This window comes from Globicephala melas, chromosome 5 (assembly GCF_963455315.2).
Source record: "Globicephala melas chromosome 5, mGloMel1.2, whole genome shotgun sequence".
NCBI classification, from domain to species: Eukaryota; Metazoa; Chordata; class Mammalia; order Artiodactyla; family Delphinidae; genus Globicephala; species Globicephala melas.
The window spans coordinates 114,364,869-114,379,107 of NC_083318.1; the positions used below are offsets into that span (position 1 = coordinate 114,364,869).

The 14,239-nt window shown below is 40.0% G+C and overlaps 1 protein-coding gene across 2 annotated transcripts in view; it reads left to right on the plus strand.

Moving 5' to 3' along the window:
- The window catches only part of SLC10A7 (solute carrier family 10 member 7), a 253,234-nt gene that overhangs the window by 199,408 nt on the left and 39,587 nt on the right, over positions 1–14,239 (plus strand). For both annotated transcript variants that reach the window (XM_030878159.3, XM_030878160.3), the window contains 3 exons: positions 2,506–2,671; positions 3,814–3,865; positions 13,501–13,574. In XM_030878159.3, the coding sequence (XP_030734019.1) occupies positions 2,506–2,671; positions 3,814–3,865; positions 13,501–13,574 (292 nt within the window). The remainder of the gene's footprint in view (positions 1–2,505; positions 2,672–3,813; positions 3,866–13,500; positions 13,575–14,239) is intronic.

Sequence of the window (14,239 nt, forward strand, 5' to 3'; positions counted from 1 at the left end):
ATATTTCCGCATGCAATTCTCTACTGAAACGTAATGAAAACATTCTGTTTTTGAAACAAATCATGAGGGGCGATGAAAAGTGGATACTGTACAATAATGTGGAACGGAAGAGATCATGGAGCAAGTGAAATGAACCACCACCAAGCACACCAAATGCCGGTATTCAATCAAAGAAGGTGATGTTGTGTATATGGTGGGATTGGAAGGGAGTCCTCTATTATGAGCTCCTTCTGGAAAACTGAGCGATTAATTCCAACAAGTACTGCTCCCAGTTAGACCAACTGAAAGCAGCACTTGACGAAAAGCGTCCAGAATTAGTCAACAGAAAATGCATAATCCTCCAACAGGATAACGCAAGACCATATGTTTCTTCGATGACCAGGCAAAAACTGTTACAGCTTGGCTGGGAAGTTCTGATTCAACTGTTGTATTCACCAGACATTGCACCTTCAGATTTCCATTTATTTCTGTCCTTACAAAGTTCTCTTAATGGAAAAAATTTCAATTCCCTGGAAGACTGTAGAAGGCACGTGGAACAGTTCTTTGCTCAAAAAGATAAAAAGTTTTGGGAAGATGGAATTATGAAGTTGACTGAAAAATGGCAGAAGGTAGTGGAACAAAAGGGTGAATATGTTTTTCGATAAAGTTCTTTGAAAATGAAAAATGTGTCTTTTATTTTTACTTAAAAACCGAAGGCACTTTTTGGCCAACCCAATACTTTTGGAATTGGGATCATACATTCTATAACCTATTGCAAAGAGAGGACGTCTGTGTTTTTAACCATTATATATTAAAACAGAATTGGAGGACAGTATCAATTTCAATAACTCTGTGTAATTTCCATTTATTTTATTTCCTGAAGAAGTTGGGTTGCACTGAATTGGACCAATTACCAGCTTTATGCTACCAGAAACAACAGATTATGAAATGACCTTTTAAGTGAAGTCTCTGTAGCCTTCTATTAAGCAGCTACCCCCATGGTGACATATCCGAACATGGGACTATCTGGGTCCCTCAAGCACCAAAATTTGTGTGCTGATACATCAGTCCATAATACTATGTGACAGAACTACTCTTATTTCTCTCTACCTCACTACATTTAAACTTTAAAGAAAGAAATGAACACTAGATAAGTTACTGTGGTTTCGGATCACTTGTGCAAAAACAAAACATGATTTTTTATAAATTCACCTGTAACTTTAATTACAAGATCTACTTTTTCAAAATATTTAACCACTATTTATCTCTCTCTATAAAACCCTCGTTCTCCTCCCGCCCCACCCAACCTTCAAGGTGCTGCACCTATACTTCATACCAACTGGTCAGCTTTCTGCCAGGACACCCTTTTTCAACACTTGTTTTACTTACTGAGCACTTGAGATCAGAGGAGATCGATCCAATAGCCGTTTGTTCACAGGTTCTCTGGAGAGTCGTTTATTTATTCTTGAGTATCTGTGAAGGCATGCCTCATTGCGAATTAAGCCTTTTTAGTGACAGAGTGGAAGATGACAGAACCCCATCAGCCTTGTCAGGAGAAGTTCCCTGACCTCATTATTGCTAATGGATCATGGTAATTCAGCCTGTTGTGAAATCTCATGTTCAATTATGCAGGATAATGAGTGACTCAAAACTTAATGTCTCTCAACTCTAGTCTTCATTATCGGGTTTGTTCAGCTTCTTCCAAAAGCCAAAGGTTTTAAATAGAGTGGTTCACTTTTATATCCAGACTTAAAGTTATCGCCAATGTTCAGGCTGTCCTTATTTGAAATATCTGACTTGATTTTAAAATATGAGAGGATTGCCATATAACTTCATATTTCACTCATCCTTTTGTAGGAAAGTTAGGACAGGTTTATTCATTTTTAAGTGTTAATTCTGGAATTCTAAAAGCATGCAAATGGCATTTGTCTTTGGATTCACAAAAACTCTAGATATTCAGAGTCTGAATTATTTAAACTCCCACAACACATGCACTTTTGCTTTTCAAGCATGAGTTATAATTTAATTAAAAACTTCTGGTGCATTGCTAGCATTTTAAATATTAATATGTTCCATGGATCATTTTCGATTATCTACTGTCTTGAAATTCTTGAAGATGTCAGACTGTTAAGATTCCCAAAGTTGCACTTGGAATTGTCCATCGAGGCAAAGGGGACTGTGATAATTACACACATCCATTAGGATCAGCAGAAGAGATAAACTTTGGGGAGGCTTAATGGGCATGTCTCAGTGACAGCTAGCAAAGAGCATTTGGCATGATTAAGGATGGATTTGAATGCAGTGGAAAATATACTGTCCTTATGGACACCAGTGGAAGTTGCACTACAAATGTTAAATTCCCCAGGAGAAGAGTGGTGTGGCAGGGAAGCTTTGAAATCCCCTATGGCCATCCTCCAAATTATTCTCTTTCCTTTATGTCTTTCTGCTGTCAGAATCACTTTGCAATGCCCAATTCAACTCCCTCCACATCTGAAAAGAGGCAAACTGTTGGTCTCTGTGTTTCAGATTGTCCGAAGATACATCAAGGACTGGCTTGAAAGAAAGAAGCCTCCTTTTGGTGCTGTCAGCAGCAGCGTGCTCCTCGTGATAATCTACACAACCTTCTGTGACACGTTCTCGAACCCAGATATCGACCTGGATAGATTCAGTCTTATTCTCATACTGTTCATAAGTAAGTTGGAAGGTGGGATACCCTTGCTATCTCCTCAGCCTCCTCAATAGCAAAGCAAAGCCATCTGTGGTCCCTAAATTCATTGCCAATATTCATTTGCTTAGAAAAGAATACTTCCTTTTGTGTTGCATGTACGGACTCAGTGACTTTATCGTATGTATCTGTTCTCTAGAAAGACATCAGTTATGCACTTATGACATAATCTCCTTCGTTTTTTATGTCTGATTTACAATAGTTGATGCCAGATGAAAGAAGCCATAATATCTGTCAAATTCAAATGCTAGATTGAGCACTTTTTTGCCAACTTATTTTATTGTAACTTGAAGCTAATCTTACCCTTTATTGTGAATTAAAAGTAGGATTTATAATCTATGGTACTGTCATTTTCTAAGTATAGTAATTGGCTGCATTGGTTAAAATGTGACTATTTACATAATGTTTTCTATTAAAATATACCCAAAGTAATATCATTTCATTTTAAGAAGTAGCAGGCTATAAAATGCAAGTAACTGCTAGGGTCCAAAACTAACCTTTTGTTCTATTTACCCAGTAATACCAAAGACTTCTTCGGTAATTATAATATCAAAGAATGTTTTGTTATTAAAATCAACATGAGTCATTCCAAAATATATGTTATATGCTACCACATTTATGCTATTTGCTATTATTCATAGTACAAACCAGCTCTTCCGAAATTGAACAAATAACCAAACTTTAAATCAAAGAGGGTTTTAGAGTTACCCTGAGTAGCAAATATCAAAGGTTATATCTGAGGATATCTTCACTAAGAACAAGTTGAGGGACTTCCCTGGCAGTCCAGTGGTTAAGACTCTACGCTTCCACTGCCGGGGGCCCAGGTGCGCTTTCACTGCAGGGGGCCCGGGTTCGATCCCTGGTTGGAGAACTGAGATCCCGCATGCTGCGAGGCGTGGAAAAAATAAAATAAAAAGAACAAGTTGAGTCCCACTAGTTTAAATGATTCTGTCAGTTTAGCAATGTGTGTGTGTTTCACTTATTCGTTTGTTTATATTTCTATTTGAATTCCCATAAGTTTCAGATAAAACGAAGCATACCAGTAAGTATGCTACAGATACTGATTCTACAGTGCTAATTTAGATTTAATCTTTTTGTTTTTTCTTCAGTCTGTTCCATTCAGCTGAGTTTTATGCTTTTAACATTCATCTTTTCAACGAGGTAAGTGACCTGGTATCTCTTGTTGTTAATTTCCTAATGGACGAATCATGCTCTTTACTTGGCTTCCAGGCCCCTACATGCTTCTACTTGGTCTCCTGTCTGCCGACTGTTGTATCTTGCTCCTGCCGCCCTCAAGTTGTAGAAGTTACCGAAGGATCTGTTCTTGGCCCTCGTTTCATCATTCACATTTTGTGCGTAGGCAGCCTCCTCCGTTCTGCTGGCTCGAGCTCTCAGCTTCCTGCTGATGAAGCCTAGACCTTACACTGCCCTGTTTTCTGGAGCTCTGGCCCTGCTCATCACTTACCATTTGGATATCTTCACCGGACTGTCTTAACAAGACCTCACACTCACCCGTGCTTTTTCCACTGCACTAAACTCAAAATATTCAAAATGGAATTAATCTTTTTCCCCAGTACTTCCTCTTTCTCTCATATTTTTTAATGGAACTACCGTCCATGGAGTTACTCAGACTGGAATCCTTCACATTATTATTTTTTCAATGTCTTGATCCTACCTCGGTGCTTTCCAAGCCCGTTGCCTAATTCAGGCTCTCGCTGCCTCTTTCTCCGTAGACTGTTGCCATGCATGTCTTACTGTTATTCTTCATTTCCAGACTGAGCTTTTCTTGTGTATTTCATACTGCTTCCAATAACTCAGAGTCCTGATAATAGGTCTCCTGTTCAGAGACCTTCAATGGTCAGCCAGTGCCTGCAGAATGAGGTTCATTTTGGGGGGCTAAGTGAACCACTACTAGCATTCACACTATCTAAGCTTTAGGTTGAGGTAAAATCTTCGCTGTTCCCTGGAAGAACCTCAAGCATTCTCATTTCTGTCTCTTGCTTAGGCTGACCCCATGTCAAAATTCGTCTCCATGTCCTAGTTCATCTTTCCTGTTCTTAAAGCCTCACTTCTTCCACCAGTATTATACATTCAACAGATATGACCTAAGCCTTTGGGAGGAGAACGTTACCACAGTGAATACCACAAATAATGATTTTGATCCTGTATGAGTTTATAGACTAGATATATGCATTGGTAACTGAGTGTTCTCTTCGTGCGACAGTAACACAACCTGGAGTCAATTCAAAGAAGAAGGCACTCCCAAAGAGAGTGGTAGAACAAGACTCCATGGAGGAGATGGGATTTGACGTGAGTCATAAAGAATAGCTAATTATTCAGCAAACACAGATGCAAAGAGGGAGTTCTTGGAAGAAGAAATAGTAAAGCAAATGTAGACATGCAAACACACACACACACAAAGACCTGGTGGAACAATAGGAGTAGAGGAAAATGAAAAATAATAATAGTAACTGGAAAAGTAAGCTTGGGCCAGATTGCGAGGGCCTTGAATGCCAGGTGCTGGCAATGAGCTGCCACAAGGCAAGGGGCCTGCGTTGTTTATGGGGCCTGAAATAGCGTCAGAGCATGGATGGCTCAGGCCTCACATTAGGCACTTGGCTCTTAGAGCACTTGCTATAGCACGAGGCCAGTTGTAAACAGTCAATAAAAATTTATTGATTGGTGTAATTTGAAGCATTTTCCCAGGCTTGTGGTTGTGATTTATGAAGTAAGAGTAGAGCCTGGAGCCGTTAAGTCACAGAGAAAATGTGACTTAATTGGGTAAGTCTGAGAGTAGGAGCTATTTTAAAGTTCTTTCTGTAAATGGCTTGTTACGTCACCTTCGAAAAGATGTTTGCCTTCCGCTGGCTGTTTGTTTGCTGGTCCTTGTGGCCGAAGTAATCCTCAGACCCAGTCATCCTATCGTATCAGACTGTCAGTGACTGAAAAATTCCTTGAAAAGCACAGAACAGCCACTACTGGGATTGCTGAAGGAGGGCTGGGGGAGGGGAGTATCACAACTAGTTGAATTCGAAGTGAGAATTGTCAGCATGGAGTAGGCTGGGCTTTCATAAAGCCTTGTGGTTTTGAGGCCCTTCTATTCTGCCTTCACTAAAGTTCTGTTGTGTTTTGAACTTGCTTGGCCCACTGCCAGACGTGCCTGTTCTTTGGTAAACAACAGAATATGGAGTAGCTGTAATCGTGCTCCTGGGTAGTGGTTGTGTAGCCCCAAAATATGCCATTAAAATTTGGAGATGTTTCAATTAGACAAAATTTATGATTTTCACATTCTGTTTTCATGCTGGAAGACCCCATAGCACTTGAGGATTTTATTGGAGGAATGAAAAATACCAACATTTATTGAACCCTACACTGTGCCAGGCACTGTGCTAGAGATTGTGCATATGTTATTTTGTGTAAGTCTGACAGCAGAAGACTAGGTTACTATGCATTTTTGTTGCTACTTTGCAGATGATGACCCACACTTAGAGTTGTTTAGGGACTTGCCTAAAATCAGATTTTAGTAGTTTAGTAACTTACCCAAAATCAGATGGCAAATACTGCACTTAGAACTGAAATTCATCTCCATTTGACATTTCCAAAAGAATTTACCCATGCTTTTTCCACTGCACTAAACTACTTCAATTAATTTTAATGTTCACAATCCTTGTTTTGGTTGGGGAATTTGTAGAGAGCATATAACTGGATTCTCCAAGTTCACACACACACACAAATTAGTCAAAGATACCAAGAGTTAGAACTAGGACCCATTGGTTTATTCTCTGAGTTCTTTTCTTTTCCTACTTTTTGTTCCTTCCTTCTTAAAATTAGTGAAATTGGCCTGTGGTGGGTTTTTTCTTTTCTTTTACTTGCCAATTCAGTAAAGCTAAAACCAATCCAGATATCCAGAGACAAAAATCTCAGCATAGAAATCAGTCTGTCTTTTTTGTACAGCATGCCACTGACCTCTGATGGTGGAAGTTTAGCATAAACCAGGAGAGACCCAGCCTAGAAAATTCAACTTCCCTGCAACACTTGTTTACCTGGTTAATATTTCTTAGGTTTACAGACCTGACATGTTACCATTGTGTAGCATGTCATTGTGTCTGGCAGGGGAGCCTCTTCTACTTTGAGTATTTAAAATACATTTGAGAGTTGTTATTCTGTGTTCTCATTTATCTGTCTACAGAAGAGCATCAGGGTTAAAAATTCCAACTCTGGAGTCAGACAGACTCAAGTTTCAATCCTGTTTAATAACTTTGTAACTTTTGTCCGTTTCCTCATTGATAAAATGGAGATAGTAGTAGTACCTATCTCATAGGGTCATTTGGAGAATTAAATAATACGCACATAAAGCCCTCAGCATAATACCTAGTATATAGTAAGTGCTCAAGAAATGTTAGCTACTGTAAAATATTTGCTATATCACAGTAGCGTATGTTATTTCAAAAACTAATTATGGAAGAGAGAGAATTAGCATTTCTAGTTTTGCAATATATTCTTTTGGACGTTTCTCTGTCACAGTTGCTAGGAATGGGGAGTTGATTCATCAAACCAAGAGTCCACTGTCCATAGTGACCTAAGCTTTCTGCAACTTTCAGAAGCTTCAAAGATAGAAGAAAAAAGTTGAAAAAGCTTAGAAAAATAAAGCAGTAATTGGGAGCCTTTTAAAAGTATATACAAGATAGTTTGGTAGATTGATAACTAGAGTAATAGAAACCTAGATTGTCCCTAGAGTGACAAAAGAAACTATTAAGAAAGGAAAAGGAAGAAAACAAATATAAATATTTGCATTAGGTGGTTTAGCCCTTATCAGTACATTTTCAACCAGATGTCTCATTCAGCCTCAGGCCATAGTCCTGGGAGGGAAGGAGAGTGACCTGGAGGGCAGGAGAGGGAGAAAGGGAGGGAAGGAGAGAAGAGGAGCATTGTTATTTCCTGGGAAGTCTCCTAGCCATTTCAGAGATGGGCCGACTAAGCCAGAGCTCTGGGTAACTTGGTTAGTGCCACACAGCTGGTGATAGACGAGGTCTCCTAAAACGAGTAAAGACAAAAATGGGACCTAATGAAACTTAAAAGCTTCTGTACAGCAAAGGAAACTATAAACAAGATGAAAAGACAACCCTCAGAATGGGAGAAAATATTTGCAAACGAATCAACAAAGGATTAATCTCCAAAATATGTAAACAGCTCATGCAGCTCAATATTAAAAAAAAAAACAAACAATCAAAAAGTGGGCAGAAGACCTAAATAGACATTTCTCCAAAGAAGACATACAGATGGCCAAGAGGCACAGGAAAAGCTGCTCAACATCATTAACTATTACAGAAATGCAAATCAAAATTACAATGAGGTATCACCTCACACCAGTTAGAATGGGCATCATCAGAAAATCTATAAACACAAATGCTGGAGAGGGTGTGGAGAAAAGGGAACCCTCTTGCACTGTTGGTGGGAATGTAAATTGATACAACCACTATGGAGAACAGTATGCAGGTTCCTCAAAAAACTAAAAATAGAATTACCATATGATCTAGCAATCCCAATACTGGGCATATACCCAGAGAAAACCATAATTCAAAAAGACACATGCAGCCCAATGTTCATTGCAGCACTATTTACTATAGCCAGGTCATGGAAGCAACCTAAATGCCCATCGACAGACGAATGGATAAAGGTGTGGTACATATATACAATAGAATATTACTCAACCATAAAAAGGAACGAAATTGGGTCATTTGTAGAGACATGGATGGACCTAGAGACTGTCATACAGAGTAAAGTAAGTCAGAAAGAGAAAAACAAATATTGTATATTAACGCATATATATAGAATCTAGAAAAATGGTACAGATGAACCAGTTTGCAAAGCAGAAATAGAAACACAGATGTAGAGAACAAACATATGGACACCAAGGGGGGAAAGCAGGGTGGGGGTGGGTGATGGGATGAACTGGGAGATTGGGATTGACATATATACACTAATATGTATAAAATAGATAACTAATAAGAAACTGCTGTATAAAAAAAAATGAAATAAAATTTCAAAAAAAAGAAGATGAGAAGCCCAGGTAAAGATTCTTAAACCATGTTCTGTTAAAAAAAAAAAAAAGCCACACAGGTACAGAGGTTAACAAAGGAAAGTACTTCACGTGGAAGTTTCCCCCTGTAAAAACAGTGGGCTTAGACGGGACTATCTCAGAGGACCCTTTCTGCTCCACATTCTGTAATTCTGCTAGTAAAACCTTTTGACATGTTTTCCTTTGTGGGTACTCAAAGGAAGGCAAAATAAATATTATGTGGAAAACACTGAATGAAAGCTTTGTGAGAGAATAAAAAGACCAGTTGGGAAGAAAAGGAAATAAACATCTCGAGGGAAGCCAAAGTAATCAAAAGAATTATAAAAACAAGATAAAAAGAAAATCAATATTAAATAGAGATAAGGTAGAGTTCGAAAATAAATAGTAATGCAATTCCTTTCAAGAATGTGAGCAGACACAGTAGAGATGATAATCACTGAAAATAATTATAGCCATTACCACTTAATATAATGTATGGGATACTTTGTTTCTCTGTGCGTTGTCACGACTTTTCACCATTTAACCACCCCTGAACAGAGCATGGGTGAGGGAGGGTTAGTTACCAGGATGGCTGCTCTCATCCACAATTGTGTGGTGATTTTGGTTATGGTTTTGAGTTTTTATAATGTTCTTCTCAGAAGGCAAACTTGTCTTCACAAATTGGGGCACCCTCCTTATTAGCTGTGTGACTTGAGGCAACTGTGCTTCAAGATCCCTTTTCGGAAAAAACAAGACAAAAATACTGTTACCGTTTAAGGCTGTTCTATGAAGAAAGAAGAACTGGATGCAAAGTGCTTAGAAAAGTGCTCAATAAATGTTGACTGCAGGGCTTCCCTGGTGGCGCAGTGGTTGGGAGTCCGCCTGCCGATGCAGGGAACGCGGGTTCGTGCCCCGGCCCGGGAAGATCCCACATGCCGCGGAGCGGCTGGGCCCGTGAGCCATGGCCGCTGAGCCTGCGCGTCCGGAGCCTGTGCTCTGCAATTCGAGAGGCCACAACAGTGAGAGGCCCACGTACCGCAAAAAAAAAAAAAAAGTTGACTGCAAATCAACTATACTTCAATTAAAAAAATATATATATATATATATGTGATAGAAAAAAATTTCTTTAATGTTTACTGCTATGGTTACTCACCATCCTTATCCTCTTCCTCCTTATCTTGGATGGAAGGTTAAGTGAGCACGTGCTCTGCTGGCTTCTCCAAGACCTGTGATGTGGAACAGTCTGTTACTGTAGACATAGAGTATAAGTCAGCCCTATTTAGGTGGAGTATTGTTTTTAACCTCAAACATTCCATCTTTACGTCCTGATTCTCTCTCCCCACTGAAGGGCTTTGTGTCAGTAGGACCCTAGGGCAGTGTTCCAACCCACATCAGGCCAGATACCTCCTCGTGTGGGCTTACCTTCGGTCTCCTTACCCCGGAGCAGAGGACAAGTAAGCATATCTTGCAAACATCCTCTTTGGCCACACTGGAAATGCTGCTCCAACATGGCAGCCAGCGCCAGATTAAATCAGAGCTTTCTTGGCCAGAGAGATCTAGACACATTAGAAATGGGTCAAGCAGAACAGCGTTCACCAAAGAAGAAGTGTACTGCCGGACTCCCTTGGAAGAAAACCAAACTGCCTAAATGCAGATGCAGCAGCAACTGGTTACAAACAAGGGCAGCCGAAGCCCTCAAAGGCCTTTGCAGTGTTATTGACACCAGAGCATTGACGGAGAAAGACCCCAGACTAGGCCAGCTGGCTCTGCCACGTGTTCCACAATCACAGCTGGGCATTCATTCCTGGAGACATCTTTTATTCATTGTGAATTGACCGTAGGTCATATTCCCCAGTCTGCTTATGTCAAGTTTTTCTCAGGCCTCAGTATTCCCTCAGACTTTTCTGTAGATGAATGAACTGCCTCACGCTTTGCACAGAAAGTAAACTCTCTGATGTAGATTCCCTCCACTTTCCTATTCTCCACCTGAAGATTTTCTGTATTTTTCACTCACCTTGTCTTCTTTTGCTTCCAGCTCACAGACTCTCAGACTGTAGGACACTCTCCTCTCCGGCTAATCTCAGTCTCATCCTCTCAGGCCCCTTTGAGGATGTGGTTTCGTCCATTATTTCTACCTGCTGTATCATCACTTTCTATGTATAAACAGGTTCATCTCCATGGCCCTTTTCTTCTCTTCACCAGATTTCTTGAAAACACAGCCCCCTTCACTACTGCAAATTCAGTAAACTTAAACCTCAACTCCTGGGTCTCCTGCCCAGACCCTACTGGGCTTCCTCTTCCATTCCTTATTTCCATTAATGCTTTGATACTTCTCTCAAAGTTTCTAATTTCTCTTCAATCTCTCTTCTTCTCTCAAGGCAACAATAACAATAAAAGTATAAACTAGCTTTTTTTTTTTTTTTTTTTTTTTGCGGTACACGGGCCTCTCACTGTTGTGGCCTCTCCCATTGCGGAGCACAGGCTCCAGACGCACAGGCTCAGCGGCCATGGCTCACGGGCCCAGCCGCTCCGCGGCATGTGGGATCTTCCCAGACCGGGCCACGAACCCGTGTCCCCTGCATCGGCAGGCGGACTCTCAACAACTGCGCCACCAGGGAAGCCCTAACCTAGCATTTTTAAACACTTGCTATGTGCCCAGTTCTTAACAGATATTGGCATTTATCCTCACAATGACCCTAAGAGGCAGACAGTATTATCCCCATTTTATATCTAAGCCAAAGGATGGTCTGGATTTAAATTCCAGTGTATTTCCCGCACTGCCTGTGCTCTTAAGCTGTTGGGAGGGAATATTTTGTAGAAGTTACCAGTTGACAAGTTCTTTTAATTCTATCTTCATGTCTCTTACCACCAGCTCCTGTACTCACTGTGATTCTTCAGGCCCTCATAGCTTTCTGCTCCCTGCCTGGGCTCATCAACTTAGCCTTATACTTGGCTGTGTGACTACTCTTCCTTAAGAACGGGTCTGACCATGCCATTCTACTGCCCCATGTCCTTCAGTAGTTCCCCTTATCCTATCTTATGGAGTCCACGCTCCTGGACGTGAGCGAGTGCCCCTGCACACAAGTCACCCTGGAGAGTCTGCGCTTTGCCAACTGCCTCCGGCACTTGCATGCTTCCGTTCTGCTCTCCCTTATCTAAAATCCGCATCTGCGCATGTCTAAACCTGTTCTTTAAAGCCTAGCTCAACTGTAATTTCCTCCAAGAAGTTCTCTACAGGCTTCATCATCATCCCCTACCCCCCTGACAAGCTTGAGATCATCCTCCCCTTCAGAACCAAAACATCCTCTCTAGAGACTCTCTCTCCCTTTCTCTCTCTCTCTCTTTCTTTCTCTCTCTTTCTCTGTCTCCCTCCCTCCTTCTCTTTCAACTGAGGTGAGACACCAAAAATTCAATTTGGAAAGATGTTATTAAAAAAAAAAAAAAGGCTGCAGGTAAGACTGGTTAGGAAGCATGAGCTTACATGATTTTTCAAAGGAGAGGAGACTAAAGGGCAATTTAAATATTCTCTTAACATATGTACAGAGGAGCAGGTGGTGGAGGAGAGGGTCCTGCTCCCCTCCAGTGAGTATATAACAAAGAAACAGGATGTGGGATCTGCTGAGGGAAGCTTTTTCTCCCAGTGAAAGTTGTATATAAGGATGAGGTTACTAAGGGAAATGGTGGGGTCTCTTTCTTTAGACATACTTGACAATTGGTTAGATTGTTACATCTACAACTATATGCATGCAGTCGGGTTCTAGAACATTTTTCCGTTTGCTAGCCCTCTTGTCTGAGTTCAGGGCGGGAATGAACAGACTCACTATATCTTCAAACACTGATCGTGCAGGAAGGAATAGTTTCTAACATATCAAGGATGCAATAATAAAACTTACATTTCTAACCTTTTTGGTTCCTGGTTCTCTAAATCTTTATGATCTAAAATAGGAAATCTGAATATGATATTCACCAGTACTGATCCCCATAACGTTGAATGGATTTTGACTACACAAGATTTTTTTTATCCTTGACATATTATATAACAATAAAACAATGGCAGTTAAGCGCGGGCACAGGAGCCAGACTTGATTTAAATCCTGGCTCTGTCACTTCCTAGCTATGGGGTCCTGGGTAGGTTACATAACTTCTGTGTGCCTCACTTTCCTCATCCATAAATAATGATATTGTATTGCCTACCTGATAGGGTTTTTGTCTTTATATGCAAAGACCTTAAGGGAATACCTGATACATAGTAATGGATAAAAATTGGTAATTTATTATTTTTACTAAAAACATATGATGTTAAACCTTTGTTCATACTGTGTATTTCTCAAAGGCCGTTGTTTGCTGCCAAAGGGATGTGTTGCTCCTTGAGGGAAGCCTTTTTGAAATACATTAACTCTTCAAGCCACTGGGTTAAAATCAAGTGATAGCCTAGTGACTGAGCTAACTTTCCTTGCTGCGTGATTTTTATAAAGTCTTGTGCCACAAGCTGATTACATATGTGATTTTAGAAGACCTCCACCACACATTTTTAAGACTGTCTCCTTTTCATGGATAAATGACTCAGAAATTATTCTCTAAAAAGAAATTTGGACATTTCTGTACATTTGGGTATAGAATTACTTCTGTCACCAGGACTGATCAAAGGGATGTTAGCACAAAGGTAGGTACTACGTTTGATTGAGGATGTGTTAAATATGCTTTTTATTTGTAAAACACTTTTTTCTTTTGCCACTAGGAATAATTCAGGTTTCACACCAGCAGACACTGTGGCTGTCATGTTCTGTTCTACACACAAATCCCTCACATTGGGTAAGTGTCCCACAGACGTAAAAACCAACTTAATATTACCCTCAGATAATTGCATCTTATGATTTGGAAATTCAAACAACTCTTCAAATTAAATGGAATGGGGGTATTTTCCACTCTGTGACCTAAAGAACAATAGCAAAGTGAGGATGGGTCATAGCTTTGAAACACCATCACTGGATTGAACCCATTTTTGAGGGCCTAAATTTAATAGTGTAGGATTTAACTTTATTTGTAATCATGTTTTCGATTCTCATAGAAGATTTTCAATGTAGAATGTTCATGTTAAAAGTCTGGGGGTGCGTAGTTGGGGGCAGGGGGTGCAATGAGCACAAACTTGGTTTTGGAAGGCTCTAGAGTGACCCCTGGGAAATGTCACCTTATATTTTCTGGAAGCTTGGAGCAAGGTGGAAATAATGTTATTACTCTAGTTTGATATTGACATTAGTTTGAAGTTCCTTTCAGAATGTTATTTCTATAAAGAAACACGACATAGTTATCATTAACTCAATCTGATCAGCACCTAAAATGAAATAAGTACGTATTTAATGGATAAAAATAGATCAAGAAAAGTGCTATTTTCTACTTAGCTTTATCCAGTTTAATGACATTATCCCAATAACCTGTCCAAGACATCTGGAATCCATGTTTTTAGTCATTAAAAGTCA